Here is a 26052-nt window from a genome sequence, read left to right on the forward strand (position 1 = left end):
GTGCGTGTGTGTTTGTGTGTGTGTCTCCTCTGCCTTTATTCACTCCCGGGCAAATGTGTATCCCTCTGAATGCCCTCCTGACAGCATGGGAAACTGATGACAGCGCCCCCTCTGTTACTCTCTCTTAACTCTACCTTTGTATCTCATTAGAACTTCTAAGCAAGTCGTTATTTTTCAGTAGTTTTGGGAACCGGGCAAGAGAGAGGATGTTAAGCTTGCCTGTGGCCAGGAGGGACATTTAGAGGAGCATTTACCTGCCATTCGAACTAAACCAGTCATTCTCGAACTTGCTGCTCGTTGGAATCACCCTGGGGAACTTCAGAAACTAATGATGCCTGGATGTCAGCCCAGAGGTCTGATTTAATTGATCTGAGATGCTGCCTGAGCATCTGGGTTTTTGTTTTTGTTTTGTTTTGTTTTTTTTACTCCCCAGATTATTTCCATGTTGAAAACTACTGGGAAAAAAAAAAAATCCTCATTCCTCTTCCTCCTCTGAAAAAGTTGAGCCCAGCCCAAATCGGTGATCCAGGGGATCTGGCACCTGTCATTTCACCTTGGGCTAGCTCTGCAGGATCTTGGAAAATCCGCGCGCGCGACGACGCTAAACACGTGGCGGCGGGGCGGGCGGGGCGGGTGGGGCAGGCGGGCGGTGCCGCGCGTGGCCCCGCCCCTGCACGCCTATCGGCGCGCGGTGCGGGCCCTGACGTCACTCTTGTCAGGGCCGCGGCACATGGGCGGCCGGATGCACTGAGCCCGGCGCTGCGGGGCCGCGGAGCGCGGGGGAGCAGCGGCCGCCGGCGCGGGGAGGGGGGTGGGGTGGGACGGCGCCCAGCCTCGGGTGCTGGCGCGTGGGGGCCGGGCCGCGCGGTGCCTTCCGCCCTTCTGCAGCCATCTGCATATTTTTTCTTTCTTTTTCGCAATTTTGAACATTTTGCAGGACGAGGGGTTCGAGGCAGGTGAGAGCATCCTGCACGTCGCCGAGGAGCCCGCGGGGCGCTTGGCGCGCTCTCCGGGGACCATCTGCACTGGGAACCCGAAAGTTTTTTGTTTTTATTTTCTTATGCAGATGTATTTATAAAGATATAAGTAATTTTTTTTTTCTTGTCTCCACCGCCTTGAAAACGAGTACTTTTGGCAAAGGACGGAGGAAAAAGCTCAGCAACATTTTGGGGGGCGGTTGGGCTTTTTTTTTTTTTTTTTTAGAAAAAAAATTTGAGTGCATCGCGATGGAGAAAATGTCCCGACCGCTCCCCCTGAATCCCACCTTTATTCCGCCTCCCTACGGCGTGCTCAGGTCCTTGTTGGAGAACCCGCTGAAGCTCCCCCTTCATCACGAAGACGGTGAGCGCTGCCTTCCTGGCTGCCCCGCTCTGGGAAGGAACGACGCTCCTGGGGTCCCTTTCCCTGGCTGGGCAACCCTGCTGGAGCATCTATCCCCTCCCTCCCTGTCCCCTGGCACCCTATCCCTGCTTTGTTGAAATTTGAAGCGCTCACCCATCACCCCCCTCCTCCTCCAAAGGAGCGGGAGGGGGAATCCCCTCACTGAGCAACGTTTAAAATAGTGCTGGGACCGACCCAGGCTCTCTGGGTCCCGGTCCTCCGGCGCAGGTGGGAGTCATAACTTGACAGGTCAGTGCTCCCTAGATGGAGGCTTCCCCGCACGCAGAGTGAAACCGCCTGCGCGAGGACAGAGCTTCGCGGGCTGGGGAGGAGAAACCAGAGGGCCTGGTTCTGTTGTGGCCCGGGGAGGGGGCGGGGGGTGTCCCGCAGCGTAGCCTGTGTATTGGGTTCGTGCTATTGTTTGTGTGTTAGTTGGCGTCCGGAGCTCGCGAGGAGTGAGCGGAGCCTCATGCTCTCCCTGCCAGGGGTAATTCAAAAAGCGGGGTGGGGGCTGGAGCTGGCGGGGGGCGGGGGGGGAGTGGTCTCCGGGCGGGAAGCTGTGAACGCCTCCAGCTCTGACACTTTCCCCGTGCACTTTTCCTGGTGGGAGGGGAGAGCGGAGTAGGCTCACGTGTAACCGCGCTGGAGCCTCCTCTGGCTTGAACCCTATCTTGGTAAGTCCCAAACCTCCCCCAGGCAACCTTGGCTGGAGCGGGAGAGGAGGGGTCGGGGCGAGAAGGCGCCCAACCGAGCTCGTGCCGCCAGGGATTTGTCAAATTGGGCTGATGCGGTTTCATGCCTTCGATGTCACAGTAGCCAATGCGAACCGTGCGGCTTTGAGTGTAAAAGTCTTGAAAGATCATTTGGCTACAAATAGCTTGGGAGTACTCGCATCTTCTAGCAGGGGGACAACTTGTTGCTTTGCAAGAGTTGAGGGGTTTGGTTCGCCTTCTGTAAAGTATAGCTTCCCTTTTAACTCTCCTTTAAGGAGTAGCACTTGGGAGGAAGGTGCTGCCTGCAGTCTTTTGCATCTGTGGGTGTTTTAAGTCAAATTCTCAGGAGATGAGACTAGAGGATTAGAATGGATGGCAGCGGAGGCTGTGTTTCTCTGAGGAAGAAACTCAGAAGCCAGATTCCCTAATCCCAGATTCCACCCGCGCCTGAGTACTAGAATGGGCAAAATCCAGCGCGGGGTTTAAAGACAACCTGGGGTGAGAGGTTCTTCCAGGTAGGACAGAACGGCATACCTCCCTTAGTGGTATGTAATCACCTTTCCCATAGCTGAGCTTTTGACAGATTGCATACATGTGTAATTTTTGTGAATTGGATCATACTTAAGCTTTGGGGAGGAGGAGGGGGAAAAAAAAGCAAAACAAAAGAAAACAAAAAACCATCCTTTTGTAAAATACAAAGTTCCCCAGCGGCTTTCTAAACAAACATATGCAGGCTCGGGAAATTCTCAGTTTTCTCCTCTGTCAGCATGAGGCATTGGTCAGTTCCTTCAGGTCTTAGAGCCTCTTGTCTTCCTTACAAATGGGGATAATAGCTCTTTGCAGGTTTATTATGAGATTTCTGGAGGCAATATGTGGAAAGTATCAGGTATATAGTAGGTGCTCAATGCATGCTTTCAAAGGAGGGTGGAGAGTCCCTACTTTACCAAAATTAGACTCCTCAGCTCACTGGCTAAGTTTGAATGACCTCATATTGTTACTGTAATGAATTTCCTGGAAGAGAAATCATGCCTGGTTATTGGCTGTTTTCTTTAAAAATCACAGCATTTGTATGTAACTGCAGGTGTTACTTTCTCACTGTAGATCTAAATTATTTGTCTCCTCAAATCATGTACTTGAAAACTGCATTCCCTTGTTTATATCCTAGATCAGCTTGTAACCCTGTCCCAAGGACTGGGACTAGAGCTTTCTTTCCAAAGTAAATAGGAAGATGTTGAAAAACAGGCAGAGATCCATGTCCTGTCTGAACTTTTAACTCTAGATCCACAAAAGCCAGCAGCCAGAGAAGAATCCTGGTGTTTGTGAGAACATTTTGAACGTGGTGTTTTGTAGCAGAGGCCAGGAGGGGTGATTTAAAAAGCGACACTTTTTTTTTCTTTTTTAAAGTCCTAATTTCCCCTTTTTCTGCAGCATTTAGTAAAGATAAAGATAAGGAAAAGAAGCTGGATGATGAGAGTAATAGCCCGACGGTCCCCCAGTCGGCGTTCTTGGGACCCACCTTATGGGACAAAACCCTTCCCTATGACGGAGATACTTTCCAGTTGGAATACATGGACCTGGAGGAGTTTTTGTCGGAAAATGGCATTCCCCCCAGCCCGTCCCAGCACGACCACAGCCCTCACCCTCCCGGGCTGCAGCCGGCTTCCTCCGCAGCCCCCTCCGTCATGGACCTCAGCAGTCGGGCGTCTGCACCCATTCACCCTGGCATCCCGTCCCCGAACTGCATGCAGAGCCCCATCAGACCAGGTAAATTCTAAAACGATTCTCCCTTCAGGTGGGGAAGAGGGTCAAAGGGAGGGACAGGGTGGGGGGGGCGGGGAGGCACAAATACCCTCCCAGGGAAGCCAGCTGGCCTGGAAGAGGAAGCTTGTATTTCACTCACAGCCCATATCAGTGAGCATCCGCATGTCCCAGAGAGTCAGCTAATGCAGATTCTGTGGACCTACCTCTAGAAATTCAGATTTTTCAGGGCTGGGGTAAGGGCCCAGGAATATGCATTTTGAACCCAGGGGAATACTGATGCAGCTGATCTGAGGACAGCATTGAAGAAACACCAGCCTGCAGTGAATGCTTTAGATACTGTAGGCACCCTTCTCTCCTGCCCTTTGGTCTCCTCCCCAAATACACAGATACGGGATCTTGCTGAACGATGTGGGTAGACTCTCCAAGGCTGTGTATGGTTCACCTACATTCATTTTTCTCTCACCTGAAGGGAAAAAAATATATGAGTTAGGGGTGTGGGGCCAATCACCTTTTTAACCTTTTCCTTTTGCATTCTCCTTGATTGAGAAATGAATGTAAAAGCGCCTCTCCCTGTTAAGCTTGGTTTAGCCTTCTGCAGAGCCGGAACCCCATTATTCCTACAAACCAAATTGTTCTTCCAGTATCTTTTTTTCCATTTTCGTCTGTTCATTGCACTTAATCCATGTCTGGATGCCTGCAAGGTCGGCTGTAAGCAGTGTTGAACTACATAAAACATCACCCGAATTGTCCAGGACTTCAAAACCCACTGCTCAGTGCTCAGATAGAAACACAGGCTGAGGTGGACTGGCCCTGGCTTCATGCTGTTAACACTCTGTGGTGCAAAATGAACAGGAAGAAAGCGCATTTCACGTGCACAGGTAACCAGGAACAAAGATTGAGCCAGAGAAATTGCCAGGAAGGTCACTGAGCAGAGGTCCTTTGCTGCAGGGGACACAGAAAGCAGGACAATGGAGGACTTGTGCTGGAGATCATTCCTGAACTCCGTGTCCTTGCCTCGTGTAGAATTTCTGTGACATGCAGAGCAAGACTAAAATGGAAGGAAATGATTTAAAGGAGGAAACTAACACCCTTGCCTTGAAATATTAGTACCGGAGTTCAGGTCTTTATTTCTGTGCCAGCCCCCTTCTCCAGAACCTACTCTGAGTGATAACTCAAGGCCGCTGGCTGGAATAGAATTAAATCTTAACCTCTTCCCAGCCCAGAAGGCTGCAGAAGCTGGGAAATATACTCCTTTGTGTGACCCCCAAACCCCTTATTCCTTGCAGTGCACAGGGCCATGGTTTTGTTTCTTCCCAGGAACAGATAATCAGCTGAATAAACATTGAAACCAGGGAGAAGGGGCTGGAGCCCAATGAGAAGGTGCCTCGTATCTCCGTCACTCTGCTCTGCAGAGTGAGACTCAACCACTTTGTAGCTTTAGGAAGTGATGTTACCTCTCAGAGCCTCAGTTTACCTTTGTATAGAAGGGTATAATTTTTATAAGATTGGGTTAATGTGAAAGTTACATGTAGTATGTATAAAGGGTCCAATGACTAGCAGTAGATGTTCTGTTAATGAGAGCAGTAGTGATTGTTGTACCTGTCTCAACTTTTATCATTGATTTCAGTCCTGTCTTCTGAAATACCTTCTTAAAATACTTAGGAACAGTATATAACCCTCCCCCCTCCTGGAAAGAAATATCAAGAGATTTTGGCCAATAGTTACTGGATTGGTACGTACCAGTCCTAACACTTAATTTCTCCATCCCCTGGCAAATACAAGATGTTTTGCCAGGTTGGAAATATGTATTTTTCTCCCCAAAGGCAGGTAAATATTGAGTCCCCACATCTTGGTCCTACTGAGAATCAAGAATTAGGGTTTGAGATTTGGAGGCTTCCTTAGAAGCCATTTGTCAGGGCTTTTAGAATCAGTGCTGACCGATGACTCTCAAAAACTTGGGGTGCCCCCCCCCCGGCATTGCTCTAGCTGCAATGTCCACAATAGCCAGTCTCTGGAAAGAGCTCAGATGTTCATGGACAGGTGACGGGGTAAAGAAGATGTGGTATGTATATACAATTGAATACTGCTCAGCTATCCAGAAAATGAGATCTTGCCATTTGTGATAACATAGATGAAACTAGAGGGTATTATGCTAAGTGAGATAAGTCAGTCAGAGAAAGAGAATTATCATAGGATCTCACTCATATGTGGATTTAAGAAACAGAACAGAGGCTTAAAGGGGAAGAGAGGAGAAAATAAAACAAGATGAAATCAGAGAGGGAGACAAACCATCAGAGACTCTTAATTATAGGAAATAAATGGAGGACTGCTGGAGGGGAGGAAGGTTGTGGGGATGGGATAACTGGGTGATGACATTAAGGAGGGCACTGATGTAATGGGCACTGGGTAGATAATAAGACTATGAATCACTCATCTCTGCTTCTGAAACTAATGATACATTATATATTAATTAATTGAATTTTTAAAAATACAAAAATATAGCAATATTAAATATAATATTGGGGAGGCAAAAAAATAAATAAAATCTGCCTAAGAATAAAAGAATAAAATTAAAAAAAAAAAAAACACTTGGGGTGCCCCAATCAGATTTGCAAACTGTGACAAAGAACTCCTGAGTTTCAGCAGAAATCATTTTGTTAGGTTATAGGGGAAAGGTACTAGGATTAAAGAGGGCACTGGAATCTAGAAATAAGCTCTTCACTTAAATGTCTTTTTTTGGAAATGGAAACATATTTCAAAATAATCTTCACATCGAAAACTCAGTACTACTCAATATTCCTCACAAGAAGGGGGAAAAACCTGAAGGTCTTCTTCAAGTGCCAAGTACAGAGATAGTAACACTCTTCCAATAACAACTCATACCGTGTTGGTCATTATAAAGCTTATAAAGCAAAATAAATGTCTAAGGGATGTGGACATGATGGATGGATGATGTGTCCCAAACAAAACTGAAAAGGAAGAAAGTTCTCGATCGTTCATGTAATCACAGTCGTGACCAGAACAGAAATACCAAGTTAATTTTGAGGAAAAGAAGTCCCCAGAAGGGAAGAGCACGTGTGTAGCCTCGAGCGTTCTGGGAACTGGATCATTTCAGTCTAGATCAAGATTTCTCAGTCTTGGCACTGTTAAGGTTTCGCATAAGTCTTTGCTGTGGGCCACTGTCCTGAGCCTTGTAGGATGTGCAGTAGCGTCCCTGGCCCCGAGCCCTTGAATGCCAGTCACTATCTGCCCCCCTGCCCTGCCCCTGCCCTGTGACAAGTAAAAATGTCTCCAGTCACTGCCAGCTGTCCCCCAGGGGGCAAAATCACCCCTACTGATAGAGACTTTGAATTTGGACAGCAAAATCTGGGCATAACTCGGTATCCTGTCACACATACATGGATGCTTTTAGCCTCCTGTAATGCTTTCTGGCAAAACTTTTGAGAAGGTCAGGCAACATTAGGTTGCCAAGAAGAAAGATCATGTTAATAAGAGCATGGTTAGACGCTGCTAGTTGATGAAACTATGACATCCGGCGAATCGGAAGATAATTGCAAAGTAATTTTATTAAACATTTGTTTTCTGTATTTGCTCAGCATGCGGTTTTTGAGTTATGCTCAGTAGCCTGGTGTCATTAGTGCCACCTGTCTGGTTGAAAGGAAATTAAGCCATAAGCTGACAACTAATGCATTTCTAGGTCTACCCCAAGTGTGTCTTGGAGCGACAAGATCAGCACTCTTACAAATAATCTTACCGCTTAGCATCATGGCCCCCCCAGCCCCCGTTCCTGTTTGGTGCCCCCCATCCTTATTCCTCCTTCTAGGTGTCTGATCAAAGAATAAATCAAATATCTAAGAAATGCAGTTTTCCTTGAAGAAAGAACCCAGGGATTCCCCCCCCCACCAGCCACAGGAGGTGGGGCGACGGCTCAGCTGGCTGGGCTGACGTCTTGATGAGGAAAGAGTAGTGGTTGCTGGCTGCTGTAGCCACCTGCACCATCTTCTCTGGCATCCAGGGTGCCCCATTCCGGATGGCCTCAGGTCAGCGGAGATGGCAGGAGTCATCCCGACCGCTGTGAAGTTTGCCTTTCAGATCCTATCAGAGATGGTACCCGGGAGTGCTCTCCTGGAGGTATGCGCCGGTACGGAAAAAATAAGAATCTGTTTGCCCAAAGAACGGAGCGATTGCTTTAAGGACAGCAGTCCCTTTAGGGAAAGTCATCTGTAGCAGACAAAGGCAGAGTTATTTTTAAATCACATGCTTGTAAAGCCAGATTTGAAATCGTTTCCTCTGGTGGTTTTTCTTTGAATAGCTTGGGGGTGTCCTACCCCTGTTAGACCCATATTCAGCTGAGAATTAAGAAGGCTGTCTTTCTAGTTGTGAGCACAGACAGCGGGTCATGATGAAGGCTGGTTACGGAGTGAAGTGAAAATCCTTCCATGTGGTGGTGTGTGGGAAGAGGAGGGCAGAAGTGGGCGGCCGACAAAGGGTGGGGAGGTGTGGGAGAACCCATTGTACCTTTGCAAGATGGCATGTGTGTTCTGTTCCTGCTGACCTTCCTTCACGATCTGGTTTTGGCGTGGAAGGAGCATGCTGGCCGTGGGGTCTGAGCAAGGACGGAGGGGAATCTTGTGCTGGTGGGTCTGGGCTTGTGGGAGGTCCTGCCCAGGCGACAGGATTCTTTTGCTTTTCTCAACATCAGGAGATGAAGCTTCAGTCTCTCCCTCCCCCTTCAGGGTGTGCGGTTCTGTATTTTCCCCTCCAGCACACTGAGATGTCTGCAGGTTGGGAGCTTCGTGATGGATAGTTGCTGTGCAGCGCACCTCAAGTATCTTGGAAGTGTTTTGCATTCACTGGGATCAAGGACATCATGAAGGGGAGAGAGTCAACTTTCTTCTGGAGGCAGGCAGCTGTTCTGTTTCTTGTGAGAATGTATCTTCCTCACCACACCCTGTAAAGGACAGGCTTGTCATTGTCTCTTCACTTTGACCTGTTGTGACATTCCCAGGACAGGAGTTCCCTGACTTCCGGCAAGAGGGGTTTTCCGGTGGTTGTGGAAGGCGGGGTGGTGGTGAAGACCGTAAGCTCTGGTCCTGGGGGCCTGGGTTCCCATCCTGGACCCACATCGGCTTCTGGCAACTTTGGGTCGATGTCCATACATCTTTAAGCCTTGGGTTACGTCTCAGGAGTGTGGAGATGATAAACAGTCCCCTTCCCATGGGGGTTTTGCAGGGTTAAATGGGGTAGCACCTGACCGTCGGGCATGGTGTGGGGCACAGGAATACTCAGGGCCTGGAGCTGCTGTTCTGATGTCAGTGATATGGGAGCAGGGAAGGAACTAGACTGTATTCCCAACCCCCGTTTTCCATTTAGGGATTTGTTTCATCCAGTCCCCTTCTCTCTGCAAAAATAGGACATGCTTTTTTTTTTTTTTTTTTTTTTTTTTTTTCCCTCCAGCATGCCCAATCCTTCTTCTGTGTAGTCTGCTTGACTTTGCTCCTTCATTCTGGGTTAGGACAAGTGACTTCCTGGTGTTAACTCAGCAGCTTCGCTGCTGGGTTAGCAGTGCCTATTCTGCCAGTGTGGAAAGAGCCACCAGCTTGGTACCCAACCCCTTCCCCACCCCTGGCTCTCGTGCAAGCCCTGCAACCCTGGCCGCCTGCCTGCATGACCGTGTGCTTCAGGCACGTGGCTGTGCCCTGTCAAGCTTGCCCAGCTCGGGGTGGCGTGCTGGCTCGCTCCCGTCCCCCGCCCCAGCCCTTGCTTCTCTTCCCAGGCGAGCTACAGCAAGCGCCAGCAAGAAATTGTAATCCTGACCCTGGCATGAGAAAGCTGAGCCCTGTAGGGCAGTTCATACACCAGGGAAACCTGCTCTGCCCGGCACTGTAGCCAGACCCCGGACTCGGCCCTCTCTGCCATGCCTGTCTGCCCAGAGGCCCTGTCTTCTCTGCACCGCTGCAGCGGGCAGGATTCCTCGAGGCCGGCTCCTGCCAAGGGTCTTGGCAGAGTCTTTCCAGTTGAGCACTGTGCCTAGCAGACTAGAAAAATAGCAAGATGAAGACAGAACTAGGTGGAGGAAAAAGGAAGGGGTGGGCAAGGAGGGACGTGCAAAGCTTTGATAACATCCCAATGTAGAAAGCCGGAGGATGAGAAGACGGCAAGGATCCACTGGGCTTCTCTGGAAGCTCTCCTGCAACAGATCACTCTTCCCCGGGAGTCATTTTTTTATGTCTCAGCAGTGAAAATGGAGGGAAGAGGGAAGTAGCAGGGGAAGTCACAGGATTAAAAAACACTTTGGGGAGGGATAGGGTCTGCATTTGATTCTGTAATGGACATGGCTGAGAATACCTTTCACTTAGTATATATCTGATATTCCTCTAGCAAATATGTTGAACCAAAAGCCCCATTGTTTTCTAATGAACCTCAATTTCCTGAAGACCTTGATTTTTGCAGGGCGCAGGGCGGGTTTGGGGGGGCTCCTCCCATTCACAGCACCCATCCGAGCGGCCCTGTGTCTGAGGCAGTTCTGCAAGGGCCTAGAGCAATGGCTCAGAGCTTACAATGCAACCAACCCAACCCATCCGGGTGTGAACCCTGACTTGTGCTTGCTTAGGATGTGGGGCAGGTCATTTAAATGATCTGCTTCTGATTTCCCATCTGGAACTTTGGAAATAATCACTGGATCTACCTGGTGGGGTTGGGGAAGGTCCTGTGAGCCGGCGCAGAGCTCGCGCTTGGCACCATGCCTGGCACGCAGGAAGTGCTCAGCAACCGTCCCTAACTGCCTGTGAGTGGAGTCCTCACGCCGCCGTCTCATCTTTCTCCTGGGAGGACCTAGCACTGGCCTCCTGGTGAGTCTGCAGACGCTGTCTCTCCTCGTGCATGAAGGCCTCTGGTCCAGGAACTTGAACTTCTCCTCTGCTCCTCTGCGCAGTCTTGCTTGCCCCTCTCAGCCTCTGAGTTTTAGGGAATCTGGGGTGGCTCAGTGCAACCTGTGACCGTTCCTCCTTGCTCTAGAGATTAAAAATCAAAACAGACAAAACACAGTTCAAAGAGGTTCCCAATTAGAAGGTTTATTCTTGACATATTTGCTAGCAAATCAATCAATTGATGTTTCCATTGCATTTTTAATAATAGGCGTTTGTAATTTGACTGGAAGGCAATGGAAGGACCTCAGGAGTAAAGAAGCTATAAGGCCTGTCAGGGTGCTGGAGGAGGAGAGAAGTCTAGTTCACCCCCCTCCCGTTTACAAGCAAGACTTTGCATAAACATTCCAGAATAATAATTCCTCTTTCCCCCAAAGGGTCCTATAATGGATAAATCCTTACTCTTCCTGTACCTTCCTTTTCTCATCTGCCGGGTAACATCTTTGTTGGGTTTCTGTGAACTTGGTAGAGGCATTATGCACAAAGGGTCCAGCATGGCCCCTGGCCCACAGGGGGCCAGCCTTTACCACGCATGAGTCTGTTCTGTTACTTTTCTCTTGTCGATGTGAAGGTTAAGGAGCGACAGAGGAAGATTTAGGAGCAGCCTGGCTTGTCCCCAGAAATAGCATCAGCTTTCACTTTGTGGTGTGCCCCGGGGAAGACAGACAAGGGTATAGCTTGGCTTCTGGTCTCAAAGAAATGGCCATTTAGTCGGGAAGATAGAACTTTTAGGTAAAAGGGTGAGTGACAGGACAGAGTAGCATGTCCTTGGTGCCAAAAGATGGGGACAGAGAGGCCTCCAATAAATCTACTGAATAGAGGCTGTGGAAGAGTAATCAAGTAAGTGAGTAGAACGCTTAAAAATAAATAAGGGAGCAGTGCAGGCAATAGGAAACCACAACAGATCTCACAGGAAGCAGCCACTGCCTGGGGTAAGAGTGCCCGAGGCAAGTCTTCTTGGAGGCGCTGGAGCCGGAGCTGGGTCTGGGAATGAGAGGTGCAGAGCCAGAATGGTGAGTGGGAGGCCAGCGAGGCAGAGTTGAAGAGGTGGGAACGCCCACGGGGCGGTGAGGGAACAAGGTGTAGATCCAGTTTGGCTGGAGCAGGAAATGCGTATGAAGGAGTCAGGGAGAGGAGTCTGGAGAGGCAGGTGCCAGGCAGGCTGGCAGCTTCGGGAATGCCTGGCTGTGCAGCTTGAACTTTATCCAGTAGGCAGTGGGGAGCCACTGAGGGTTTGCGAGGAGGGAAGTGGCATGTGGCCGGTTCCACTCCGGTTCAAGGTTGGATCTGAGACATTTTTAGATACTTCACAATAGTTTCCTCTGGCAAACTGGGACTTCCTTATTATTATTATTTTGAAAATAAATACTCTCCCTTGAACATCAAACAGCTTTTGCAAACACAATGTTCTAATGATCTAGAGAAAGTAATTCAAAAACACAGGGTTTAGGTTTCACTTGTAAAGCCCATCATTTGGGGCTTTATGATTTTAGATTGGGGGAAACACTCTTTGGCAAGAAAACAGTTGGAGGGATTTGAATGGTTCAGAATTTAAAAGTCCAAAAGCAGGCCTGGTCTCAAAGGAGTAGAGAAGTAGATTTTAATAAACCCAGCCCATTAACATTCATCACTTTTAAATGCCTCTATTTTATAAGCTTACTAGGTTTGCAAACAAGTGTACGGAACTGACTTCCAAGTGTAGTTTTGTTGTTGTTCTGTGTATATATATGTATGTGAGAAAAAGAAGACATTAATGCCTCAATGGTACAAATAGTAGTTGATTATAAGGGATTACCTGCAGCAGTAATATCTAGCTAAAAATACTTAGCCAGGTTTCTGGCCAGCTGATTAATTTTACTCCCGAGAGACAAAGGAATCATTATAGTTTCGCATTCTTGAGTCCTGACCTTGTATTTGTGGCTTCCTTCTTCCCTGAAACCGGAATTAATTGCCCATCATGCTTGTATATGGTGGCTATGAGGTGGGTGTGTTGCTTTGAGAATGCTGCTGGAGGGAAGGGGTTTTGTGTGTGTTGTGGGGACAGGGTCTGGGGGGGGGGATGGGGTTCGCCAAACGGCACGTGCATCAGGTGACTTGCCCAAATACCACTGAAGTGTACTCTGCTATGAAGCCAAGATTACAGAAAACTGGAGGAGTTGCCGAACCCAAACCAGTTAACTTAAATAAAGAAATAACAGTCACTGTGTGCAGTTTCACCTCCGGCCATGTGCAGTAGACAATTACAGGAGTGTTGGCAGAATTGAGGGTCTGTTGGGGGAAAACCGCACAGTACTTGTTTCTGTGGAATTGGCTACTGGTGGATACATACTCTGGGACTGAAGGTGGAAATTCCTAAAATGTTTGTTTTCTTTCTCTTCTGACTTTAACAAACGTCCTTACTGTCTTGACTCTTGGATGGGAACCTCCAGCCTCGCTTTCTGTCCTGAAAAATCACACAGTTCCACTGTCACGTGAGGTTCCTGAAACTTTTGTTTTTAGAAGTTTAATCTGGGATTTTTTTTTTTTCATTAATGATTTTTGGAAGAATGCTTTGGAATTTGAAGTCTTAACTGAGAGATGGCTTGTGGCTAATGAAACCTCTTTCCCTCTCAAATCTTGCCCGGGAGACCGTAGATTCCTAAAAACAATGAGGGCCTGCTACAGAAAGATGCTCCGGGGAGCTACAACACTAAATCATCTGTGACAAAATGTTCTCTTAGAAAGTGGGATTGCATAAATGGATCAGCAAAAATAAGTGCTCTGGCAGAAAACTCCTCGAGTGGGGAAGAGCAATGCTTTCTTTTCCTAATTAGCTCTGGGTTTAACAGTCTGATTCGCTGTCTTTGCGATGGAATCCAGGCCCGGACAGCAGAGCAGAGAAGGAGAGTCTTGTTGCTGCTCTGTAAGTGCTTCTACACTTAATGGAAAGAGTTAAGAAGCGACGCTGTTCATTCATGCACGATAAAGCCTCTTGAACTGAACTGAATGGGGAGACGGAAGGTTTGTTTGGGGAAGGATGCCACCCGGTCCTGACCAATGGGAATCCATGCTAGGAACCAGAAGAACAAGATCATGTAGATATGCAGTAATCAGATTACCCAGATGGAGATCTCAGTAGCCTAAGATATGAAGAGTACTTCTAAGGAGAGTGACACAGTCCAATTCCATCTGCCCTAAGGATTAAACAGAAGACTCCCGTCCACCTTAGAATCGAGTTATTATGCTGTGGGCTTCATTAGTTAGTATCACTAAGGAGATTATGGAGGCTTTTAGGAAAGGAAAGTTTAAAAATAGGATGGGGACCTCAGATCCAGTCAAAATAGTATTGCTTTTAAGAGGCCAAAGGCCACTGAAAGATTTGGAGAGGAAAGAGTGATGATCTAGAAAGCATAGAGAGAAGTAAAAAGCCTTAATAGACTTTCCGAGGATAAATTTATAAAACTGACTTCGTAAAGAATTTCTTAGAATTTATTTCATTACAGTTATTAGTATACTTTCCCAAGGCGCCCAGGGCAGGGACAGGAGGCGGGCATTGGTGTCCTTTTTTTCCTGATAGAATCTAGCGTATGTTTATTTCAAATGGCTGGTAACCACTTGAATGATTTTTAAGATAATATTTACATCTGTGTCAAAAAGTAAGTATTTTTCAGCATTGTAAGTGAAATTTCCTCAAACGGAACAGACCATTTAGTAGCATTTAGTGACTGCATTCCTTACAAGTTTGAAGACGAATGAAAAACTTCACTACTTCAAAAACTGGGTGTGAAGAAGCAATTTGAATTTAGTTATATTGTTTCTCTTCCTACCCTTCAGCTCTCCTGACGGTCACACCGCATCGATTCAGATTTTGTGATCATTTGACCTTTTATTGATGAAGCTGAAATTTACTTCCTCTTTATGAAGAAAGATATCACCAAGCAGATTAACTGTGCAAATATAATCTTAGGCACATTTAACTTCAGTACAAACTTGTTTTTAAAGGCTTTACCTGTGTGTATATAAATTGATTGTTTGTAATTGTAGTGTGTACTAGTGAGTGGCAGGAGACTGTCTGTCCTTTGGACACTGGCCGCAGTACTGATTGGAGTTCCCACCAAATTGTTGCAGCTTCTCTCTGTCTCCCTCCCTCCCCCACCTGTTCCACCACACTTACCTTTTATATTCATTAAGCTTAAATTTTCCTATATACTAAGTGTATGGAACGCAAAGAGCATTTTTGTTCATTTACCTACCACCGAAGAGGATGTCCTAGACCAATCCCGAAGGATGGTGTTTTGTTTTGTTTTTCCTTGAATTTGACTAATGATCAGCTGTTGGTGCAGCTTCCCCTCATTCTTACTATTCTCTGCAGCAAAGAGCAGCATAACATGGGGGTTAAACCTCTGGCCTGAACGTAGATCTTGGCTCTGTAACTTTTCTATCTTGTTTTTTGCTCTGAACACGGGGGAGATCATTCCTGTTCCAGAGGACTCCTGGAGGAGTAAACAAAGTGATGCATTCAAAGCCCTTGAGCAGTACTCAATATAGGAGTGGTAGCTTTCATCACTGGGACCTCTCTTCGACTCTTTCTTCTCTTCCTCTGCCTCCCTCCTCGTATGGTCCTCTGAGTAGAAGCGTGTCTCATGCTATGGCACTGATGGCCTCGAAACGGCTCCCCACCTTCTGCGTCACTGTAGGGAAGAAAGAGTCACGAGGAGGCAAAAGCTAAGTATTGGGGGTGTTGACTTCTATGGAAAGATCTACTCCACCTCCAAACCCTGGCTGTGGTCCTGTAACAGTGTAACCACCTGCTTCCTTGGGTGGCTCTGCTAGATGTATGCTCCATAGGCCGGGGCTGCGTCTCTCATCTCCATCCCCCTACCAGCGTCTGACCCTGTGCCTGAAGGAGCTTGGGAGGGGGGAAGGAAGAAATGGAACTTAGAGACATCTCCCTGGGGACTCTCAAGCATTTCCAACACGCTATAAGATTTCTGAGTTGGGTTTCTTCTTTTTTAATTTAGGTGACACCTTTGGGTCATGCAGTGGAGAACTAGCCTCCCCACCCCCCACCCCCCCGTCAGTTGTTGGTGATGGACTGTTTGGGTGGGGAGAAGCAGGATGGTGGGACCCAGAGGTAGCCAGGTCCCTGGCCTTCTGCTCCCCCTAGTGTAAACCTCTTAGACACGTTCTTCTTATCTCCCCCTACAAGGTGGAAAAGTGTCATGGAGGTCTCCAGATAGGAAAAAATGGACCCTTCTGTTGAAGCAGAAGGGGAATGTGAGGAAATTGAGAAAATCAAAGTAGATTATTTGGAAGGAGAGTATGAAAATAGAATTGGGATTAACCTGATATGACTTTGTTTTTCAACCAGATTAGAGATGTGGCGTTCTTGGCATAGGTCTTGCTATAGTACTTAGTGTACTGTACATATGGGTGTGGCAGGGTAAAGCTTTTCAAGGTACAACAGTCCTGTCTAAGATTAATGAAGTTTATTAAACTAAGTAAGATTTCCCCCCTCTGGATTCCAGCTAGAGCTCCCTGAGCATATTTTTACATCTAATGAAATATCTCTGTGCTTTCCTAAAAGAGTAGGCACAATGCTCCTAAGTTTAAATCAGCTAAATGCATATGAAATCATAGCAATACCCATTATGTGTTAAAGCCAGGATGGTGCTAAGCACTTAATGGAAGCGGTTGTAGGAAATCAGCTCATATTAGGAATGATGTTGCTTCCTGGAGTTTAGTCTGCTCTCAAGAGGATTGCATATTGTGGCTATGTCGCCAAAGTACGTTTTCTCTTTTCTTCATCAGCCCTTCCACTCTCATTACAGGCAGCTTAAAAATAAATTTGGGCATGTCTCCGTGGCCAAAAACCATGGAGATCAGAATGAAATCATCTTCAAGGCAGAAATAACAAGCTCTGATAAAGATATTCAAAGAAACGCAGTCCTAATAGCACAAGCATGTCATGGTTGGACCCTCTAGGCACTAAACTAAATTGGATTTGGAGTTGGAGGTCTCCTGAGAACCCATGATACTTTGGGCAGGTCACTTAAATTATGAGCCCCTCCCCCACCTCTCCTACCTGGAACGTGGCAGCCAATCATAGGATGGTCATGGGGGTAAATTACATTAAATGGGCAAATCAGTGAAGGGATCTGGGATTGTGCCTGTTCACAGTTGTCACTCAGTATAAGTTTTAACTCAGAGTGACAATCTGGTACTTATTTTTATTTATTTGAGAGAGAGAGAGAGAGGGAGAGAGAGGGAGAAGCAGACTCCCCACTGAGCAGAGAGCCTGATGTGGGGCTCCATCCCAGGACCCCAAGCCAAAGGCAAACGCTTATCTACTGAACTACACAGCCTACCCCCCCCCCAGCCCCCTGGAGTCTGGTATTTAAAGATTACTTTCTAAAAGGTACTTGTAGTTCAGTGTTGGGACTCCTAGATTTCTGCATTGTCAGGCTGAGTCTTTGTAAAGCCCCATGATGTTTCTTTAGGTGCACCAAAAGATCTACTTTATAGTCCCAGCTGTGCTATGAAACATCTTAAGCAAGTTGTCAACCTCTCTTGCGTTTTACTTCTTTATCTGTAAGATGAGAATAATCTATATCCTTCTAATTTATAAGTATGTCATAAATATAATTTAGCCAATTAGAAAATTGACCAAAGTAAATTCAAATTAAAGCATACATTGGGTTAGCATTGTTATTTTCATTGGGTTTTAAATGGCAGGAGGGGTTGGGGCACCTGGGTGGCTCAGTCCAGCCTCTGACTTCAGCTCAGGTCATGATCTCAGGGTCCTGGGATCAAATCCCATGCGGGGCTCCCTGATCAGTGGGGAGTCTGCTTGTCCCTCTGCCCCTTGCCCCCCCAAACCCGAGCCCCATTCTCCCTCTCTCTTTCTCTCTTTCAAATAAATAAAATCTTTAAAAAAGAGAGATAGAACATGTAGCAGCAATTGGAAGGCCATTTAAAAGGGCACTGCATTTGGAGTCAGCCAAATTGGGGTTCTGGAGCTAGTTTACCAGGATTAGGTTGTGTGTCCCTGGTCACCCAATCTCTCAAGGCCTCCGTTTTCTTGTCTGTAAAACATGGCTGCTATTTTTAGCTCTGTGACTCTGTTCTAAGACTACTAGGAGCTGGAAGACTAACATTCAAATCTTGGTGCAAAACATGCAGAGCCTCTTGGGCTGATGGTACTGCTCTCAGGCAAGGAGGTGGATTAAGAATCAGACCTTCTGGCTCTCATAAAGAGTGATGGGGTTTAAAAAAGTTGAGCTGAAAAGCAAAAGACATTTGACACCTTTGGGAAAAAAGAACAGCCTTAAAGCTAGTTTCTCCCTTAAAAAATGGCCTTCGTTCTGAATGGGAACCTCTGGCTTCTGGTATTCGGCATTCCCAGGTTCCCCCGTAAACAGGATATCTGGCTGGAATTACTGCTCCAGGAGTTGGATTTTTTAGCAGCAGTTGATTAGGCAGACAAAATAAATTTTTTAAGTGGGGTGGGGGGGAGGGTGGGGGGTGGATCCCTGAGGCCCACAGCTAGCTCTTTTGATAGTGACTTCTCCAGAAGGGCAGTGGCCAGCTCTGCTTTCAGCTTGCTCCCCTGCATGCCTGGATCCAGGGCTATGTGTCCCCCCTGTCCCCCCACCCACCCCGGGCACCACGGCAGCAGGTTCCAGCTCCCAGTCAGCTGCGGTGCACTGCTAGGTGGCTGGAATGTCCTCTGGAAAGACTGAAGCATGGGCTGGGCTCAGTGGAAAGAGTTTTGTGATGAATTAGGGATGTCTGCCACAGGCACAGGTGGGACAGTATTTGTGGCAGGTATTTGCTGCCCCGACAGAGCAGGTTGGAAAGATCCTTCAGAACTTGTCCCTCCGCTGGGCAAAAGATCAAGGACTCAGGCCAGTACGGTTTCTGGTGTCCTGGAAAAGTGTTCTTCCGAGCCCCTGGCACATACTAGTTTGTGCTTTGCAGGAGGCTTCTGGGGAGTTTGATAGAATGGAAGAAGGGATATCTTTTGATTCTGCGCTGCGATCAGGGGGCAGGAGTTGCAAGATGGACAGAAGCTGTAAACGCAACACTCCCCATCAGGTTCCAGTGGACACTGCCGTAGAGGTCAGGCTTGGGTGGGCGCTCACTGCTCCAGCAAAGGTTGCTACAAACCATCGAGCCTGGCAGGTGCAGCCAGCAGTTATGGCTGCAGATTCCCTGGGAAACCTGGACCTTGGAATGACCAGGAGGCTGGGCCCCTCAGTACCCCACACTGGGATTCTTGTGCCACCACCTTCTCAAAGAAGGCACTGGAAAGTTTACCAGTCTGCTTGGGCTCTGGATGAACTTCCATTATCCAGGCTGATGGAACGGATATTCCAAAGTCTATTTCTTTCTCTTCCCTTTTAGAATGAGCTTTATGTGTTTGTGCTGTGGATCTGTCTTCCTGGTGATGTTTGAACCTGTGATGCTGCTCACAGCTCCCCAAGTATGCCTCCCATAGGCAGCCACATGTCTCCTAGCTTTAGATCCAGGCACTGAGCTGGTGGAGTAATCGTGGTCCCATTTTATTGAGAACTTACTCTGTGCTCCTTGGGATCAAGGCTACTGTGTGACAGGGGGTGGATCCAGGAGTATTTGAGGCAGTGGGGTGGTGGCCTTGAGGTTAAACATTGTGGGGAACCTTGAGGGTGGACCGAGAGAGATCGCAGAGAGTGGACCTGGCTTCCTCTGCTACTGTGGTTTCTTGATGTTTCCAATGACTGCACTTCAGTTCTGCATACGATTAACTTTCAATTATCCTGAGGCTGATTAGCTGGTTTGCAGATTAACCAAGGTGAAGGCTCACCTGGGCCTGGGAAGTGCTCATCAACTCAGCTGCTCCAGAATTAGCTGGTTATGGCTGGTTGCCTGCCAGTGGTCAAGGAGCCTTGGGGCTGGGCTTCTGCAGGGGAGGTGAGCAGAAGAGCAGTATCTTCTAGGACTTTCCAGTCCTTTCAGCCACAGGAACCCTTTGGGCCATGAAGTCCTGCCTGGAGTCTCCAACATAGTCCCTGAGAGGTTCAGAAGCTCCCTGTGGTCCCTGACCTGTGGGCTCTGCCCCTGGTACCTCCAGCTTTCCACATTGGGAAGATCAGGTTGACCAGAGAGCATAGTGAATTGGAAAATCCCGGAGATTAAATGATCTCTGCTGTGTTAAAAGAGCCCCAGTGAGGGGGGAGGTTAATCCCCCTTTTCCTCCTTAGCTGGTGACCCTCCCCGCCAAAGATAGAGGTTGATGCATTGGGCAGTGATTCCTTCCTGAGGTCAGAAGGGACCAAAGTCACAGTGGTAATGAGGCAGGAGTTGGTGGCCACAGAAGCGAGGTGTTCACGGCCCAGGCTTTCCCATGGTGATTGTTCTGGTGACCTATGATTCCCTCACCATAGCTGCCTGTGTTCATAGAAAGCTGGCTGCCTTTGCTGGGCCCCTGTGGGGTGAGGGAATAGAAGTACATGTTTGCCGCCCCTTACACCCGCTCAGAATATATACCGTTGAACCTAGGAGTCAAGCTGCGTTATTTGGAGTAACCTCTGTGGAGATGAGGTGCCCAGAATCCCAGGGACACTCCAAACCTTGAGAAGGTGTCCAGGAAGGACTACCAAGAAAGAATAAACATTTGTATGGGCTCATGGTTGATGGGATTCCATGGATTATTTTTCATTCTCTAGCAGCATTTTCCTGACAGGTCTTTTCCTCTGGGACTCTGCTCTCCTTTTGCCCTGGCAGGCCGGGAATGCCTCACCTTGACACCAGTGAATTTGCCGGCAGTGCCGTCCCTTTGCAGCCGGGACCGTGGGTTTCCCTGGGTCCTTCTCCCTGGCTCACGTTTCCCCAGGGCTGCTGGCGTGTACCGTCTAGAGATCACATTTTATTAACACAAAGAAATCTGCTTGGGCTGCCTGGCTCTTGCAGTCACGTGGGGGGAAATGTGCTCCTTCGGTACCACCAGCCTGCAGCCCTCTGTGCAAAATACAGTCGAGAGCTGGGCGCCGGGCCAAGCTTACATTTCACTTTGGAACACACTTTCGCATCAGTCCTTGGCAGAACATCCACGGTAGTGTCTATTTGGGGAGTAAGTTAGAAAAGTGTTGTTTCCCTCTCATGAGTGCAGAGAGATAGGACCTTTAAAAAATATTTGACTTTTCCCCATCTTGGCCATCTTCGGGGTGCGCAGGTAACAAGGCCATGCAGGCAGACGTGGAGGCCGGGCCTGAGAGACGCCCCTCTCCCTCCTGGGATGTCTTGTTTCCCTTGCTAAATCAGTAAACATAGCCAGGACCGCCTGGGACAGAGGAGCTTAGGCCAAGGTAATAACATCAAAACCAAAGTCCTGGAACTCTTGAGTAAACTCGTTACCCTCCCAGATAAAACAACTTTGTTGTCCAAATCTTTCTTTCCAAAGATCTAAGACTTTCAAGCGTTGGTCCAGAGCCAACCACTGAAGGCAGGAACTTCAGCAAACCTCCTGGAATGGCAAACACTGTGAAAATAAACAAATGGACCTCTTCCATTCAGTTTTCCCTCCCTGGTCTATTTTTATTTATTTCCCCCGCCCCTTGTACTTTACCGTTTTGTAATACCCCCAGCCGCAACAACCCCCCCCCCCACCTCTGGTCCTATCTGTGGCTTCCTTTTCTCAGGGACCAAGCTGATCATTTTTCCTTCAGGAAAACACAGATCTAATTTCAAAAAGAGGAATCGAATCGGAGGGGAGAGGTGATAGAAAAGACTTCTTGTGGTATCCCCTCCTGCTCAGTTATTCTAGGTGGCTGTCTGGTGCCTGACTTGGGTTTGAAAATAAAATCGCTTCTGGAATTTTAAACCATCCTTAGAAAAGATGAAAATGATTCAAAAGCAAAGATTTATGGGAGTAATGCTAACTTCTCTTCTGTCAATGGAGTAGACCCCTCTTGTAACAAATGACTGAGAATAAACTCCTCCTTCCCTGTCGTGCCAACCCATAAATTCTGCAGGGATTTCCCAAGTGCTGAGCCTTACTCTGATTCTAGTGTTTTCGGCTTTGGACTGTTGCTGTTGCTGTCAGTCCCATCCAGCCAAGCAACAATGAATCAAGATTTAAAGAAATTTTCCAGCAGGGTGCCTGTGCCAGGGGGCCATTTCATAGGACAGACCACCAATGGGAAGCCCCCTTATTTGTAAAAGATGCCCAGAAACTCAGGGAGCAGGCTGCAGCCTCCTGCCGGTCACCTGGTGAAGCCTTTGCTTACTCTGCGGAAGGGAAGTGACAGAAACACATTCCACCTGTCGCAAAAACCTGCTGGTAATTAGCTTTAAAAATAATGCCAAGTTCTCACATGGCTGGTAGAGGCATCAGCTCGGGGGGGGGGGGGGGGGGGTGGAACGAGTGCTCCTTGACAGAGTGATACTGTTGCAATCACATTAGTCATTCCAGGTGAGGTTAGAGAAGGTTACTGGGGAGATGGCGGTCGCCCTGCCATTTCAAAGAGGTCTCCTGAAAGTACTGAGAAACGGTTGAGGTTCAGAAGTTTATTTGAAGCTTTGTTCCCCTTCCCCTTATAAGCCAGACATGTGTTTTTTAAACGCATTTTCCTTTTCAAGGGACAGCAGCTCTAGCAGATGATGGAGATGGCCTGTGGTCAGCATCAGGTGTCAGTTCTCCCTTGCTCGTGCGGATTCTCTGCTTGGTATGTCAGCCGTGGTAAATGTGTAAGCCCTGGCTAGTTGCCACTCACCACCCAGCCAGACGCTTCCCCCAGCCCTCTACCCCCTACCCTCCTCTGGGGAAGGGTTCAGGGAATGTAATTTTATTTTATAATTAACTGAGGCAATGCACTGTGCATTTCTTCACGCATTGTAACAGCAGAGCTGTTATCAGTCAGAACGCACTGCTTTGAAAATCAGTAGGTTAGGTGGTTGGTCTTGAGTCTGGTCTGTCCTCTTACCAGTGTGAGTATTTTAATCCCATAGGGTTTTGTAGCTTTTTTTTTTCATTTTACATGAAATGAAGTCCATGAAGGTGTGTTGAAGCCTATGCTCTCGTCTTCCAGAGCACTCCTGCGGTTAGGTGCTTGTTGACTCCGCACCTGACTCGGAGTTTCCAGAGGCTTTTCTCCCCAGCACCTAAACACAGGCTTAGGACCACAGCTGGCATTCAGGAAACATTTGCTGAAATAACCAAGACATTACTTTCATTATAAGTGATTTAAAAGAGAATGTACGCTGACTTTCCTATGTTCAGGGGTGCTGGCAGGACTGTGTTGAACATGGGGAGCCTTTGCAAAGGGATAGGATGGCATGGTGAGGTCCTCTGGGACAGAGCTGAGTCAGGGTGGTCTCGGAGGAGGCGAGGCGCAGACACAGCCCTGCTGACCCGGTGAGAGCTCCCGAGTGTCTCAGAAGGCTCCGGTGAGCTGGTCTTCATGTGAACCTTTCGCTGTTTACCAGTTGATTCTTTAATAGGCAAGAATGAAGAATGTTTTCAGACAAGAGCATTTCTATGCTCACAAATAAAAGTATAAATTGACCCCTCCCCCAATTTTCCCTCCCTCGATGACAGGCGGAGTTGGAAGTGGCCAGCTCCAGCCTGCACGTTCCCAGTCACCTGGGAGAGCTCTGAAAACTCATCCAACAGGTTCTTGATTGGGGTTTTAGCGGGGTAAGTAGCGGAGTTCCATGTTGGGTTGGGGGAAGGGAGAAATGGTGGGAAGAGTGCAGAGAATTATTCAAGCCACTGAGGTGTTTTAAAATACAGGGGCGCCTGGGTGGCTCAGTGGGTTAAGCCTCTGCCTTTGGCTCAGGTCATGGTCTCAGGGTCCTGGGATCAAGTCCTGCATCGGGCTCTCTGCTCAGCGGGGAGCCTGCTTCCCTTCCTCTCTCTCTGCCTGCCTCTCTGCCTACTTGTGATCTCTGTCAAATAAATAAATAAAATCTTAAAAAAAAAGTTTTAAAATACAAAAAAATAGTACACAGCAGTCACCCTTCCTCCAGTCTCCCCAAAATAACAATGGGACATGCTGACCTTGGGTATTCATATGCAAATGTATGTACCCAGTTGTGTATGAATTGAACATTACAGGGCGCTTTGGGGCCTTGGAGAACTTCTTAAAAAAGAGAAATGTCTTAACTCCTAAAGCAGCCCCGAAATCATTCCAAGCCTGTTTCCTCAGATCTTAACTCCCTCCTAGCACCTTGCTTGTGTGGTATTAATAAGTCATCCTGTTTTTAGTCTAGAAAAAAGGCCAGGCCGGTTCAGTAGAACGCCACTGCCTTTTCTCAGGTTGCACTTTGTCAGAGGTGGGGAGGCTCTTCCGCAGGCCTCCTGGGTGTTTCCCTTTGAAAGTAAAAGGGACATCCTTTAACCCTTGACCTTCCTCTAAGCCAAAGACAAACAGACAACTACGCAAAACCAACATTAAAAGAAGGGCTTGGTGTGCAGCCCGAGGACTCCAGGAGGGGCCCTGTGATGCCGACTTGCCCCCAGCAACCTGGGGTTCCTGCTTGTCACTCTGCTCTTACTCTCCTGACTGATGAGATCTGGAGGATCATTTGGCAGTGGGGACCAGTTTCTTCTCTGAACCCAGGGCTTCCAACAGACAGGGTGGGCAGGAAAGACACGAGACTAGCTCACCCTTCTTCCGCACTTAGTCTGGGCTCTAGGCTGCGTGCTTTAGGTGTATGATGTCATTAAAACTCAACGCCACCTCTGGGTACTACTATTATTAGCCTTGGGTAGGCACCACCGGCGTCCTTTCATGGGTGAGAAAACGGGCCCAGGGAACAGGAGACAAAGCTGAACGGCGCATGCCCAGAGGACCTAGGGTGGGAACGTGAGCACATGTGGTCAGATGCTGGAACTCACCACTGCTTCTCCGCAGAGGGCACTTAGCCTGTGGAAGGCAGAAGTCTTGGAGCGTCTGAACACCTGTGTCAGGGGTACAACACAGTGACACATGCGCCCCGGGCAGCTAGAGGTGGAAGGGGCCGCCGCAGTCAGACCCCACTGCGTGTCCGTGGCCTACTCAGTTCTCGGTCAGTTGCCAGGGAAGTCTGATGTTCAAGGACACAGAGCGGCCGATTTTCAAAATACAGGCTTTACTGATACATCAGGAAGGATTTAACTGAAAAATGAATTCTGCTCTTTTGTGTGACTCTGAAATCCACCCTGCCTTCCAATATAGTTTTAAGTGTGAAACACCATGAAATGATAAACAGGCAGACCCAGGAAGACATACAGATACTCTAGTGGGGGTAGTAGGAACATTTAATGCCTCTGAAATCAGCCCACCGTATGGTTTTTGTGAGTCAAGACAGGATTCAGCCTCCCGCGGCCCACCCTCTGCCTACCTGCCCCAGTGCAACAGGGAAACCAGGGGATTTTCCGCCTTCCCCACCCAAAGACATCCTGGGGGAAGCACCCATGGGTACATGGAGATGCTGGGCATCAGCTCTGCATGGCCATCAGCTGGGTGCACGCAAGCAGTTGGAGGCACTCGCTCTGCATCCGCCTCTGTGTGCTTCTCAGAAACATGCTTGGTGAGAGCTGCTTGCAGAACAAGGGGCTGAGATCTCCTGGAGGGCTGCGTAAGTGAAGCAGCAGAGAGCATGCAACCAGCACTTGGTAAATATTGGTTCCCTTCCCCTTCCTGTGTGTGAGGCGAGTTGTATGAGTGAAGCATCAGCAGTTCGGAATGCAAAAAATAGATCTCCATGTGAGGATATGGCCTCTTTTCCCCGAGTGCGGACCAGATGTCAGGCTGCCTGCTGAGGACTCCAGGAATGTGGTCGCTTCCTTCTTTGGGGCTTTGTTGCTTCTCCCCATATGGAGAAGCCTCCCTTTCAGTGCACTTCTTGGATCAGAAAAAAACAAGAATGAAAAAGAAGATGGTATAAAAGTCTTAGGAATGAACTTTCTGTATCCCCCACCCCTTAAAAGGGATTTGTACTGTTACTTAGATCTTAACGTCTGATACCTGGTCATCCCATCATGATTCCTGTTACTTACTAACATAATAAAAATTAATGGAGAATCACAAGCAAATGAACATTTGTTTTGGAGTGCATTTACCCACTTCCTCACCAGATATTTTACTGAGAACAGACTGCTTACCAGGCACTGAACTAGGAGTTGAGGATTCAGAGATGAAAAAGATACTGGCCCTTGAACTTGAGAAGCTCTTGAGGCAAGAGTGGTCAGCCCTGAATGAGGTGTATAGGGAATATCAGAGAGAATCCTTGACTGTGTCTTGAAGAATGAGCAAAAATTATGTTAATAG

At 48.0% G+C, this 26052-nt stretch overlaps 1 protein-coding gene across 2 annotated transcripts in view; it reads left to right on the forward strand.

The window, feature by feature from the left end:
- The first annotated feature begins 804 nt into the window (after positions 1–804).
- Positions 805–26052, forward strand: part of HLF (HLF transcription factor, PAR bZIP family member) — a 52407-nt gene continuing 27159 nt past the window's right edge. The window contains exons 1-2 of one of the 2 annotated variants that reach the window (XM_059148166.1): positions 805–1341; positions 3522–3857. In XM_059148166.1, coding sequence (XP_059004149.1) covers positions 1227–1341; positions 3522–3857 — 451 coding nt within the window. In that variant the 5' untranslated portion in view covers positions 805–1226. The remainder of the gene's footprint in view (positions 1342–3521; positions 3858–26052) is intronic. The other variant, XM_059148167.1, reaches the window with a different exon arrangement.

This window comes from Mustela lutreola, chromosome 15, assembly GCF_030435805.1.
Source record: "Mustela lutreola isolate mMusLut2 chromosome 15, mMusLut2.pri, whole genome shotgun sequence".
In the NCBI taxonomy this organism is placed as follows: domain Eukaryota; kingdom Metazoa; phylum Chordata; class Mammalia; order Carnivora; family Mustelidae; genus Mustela; species Mustela lutreola.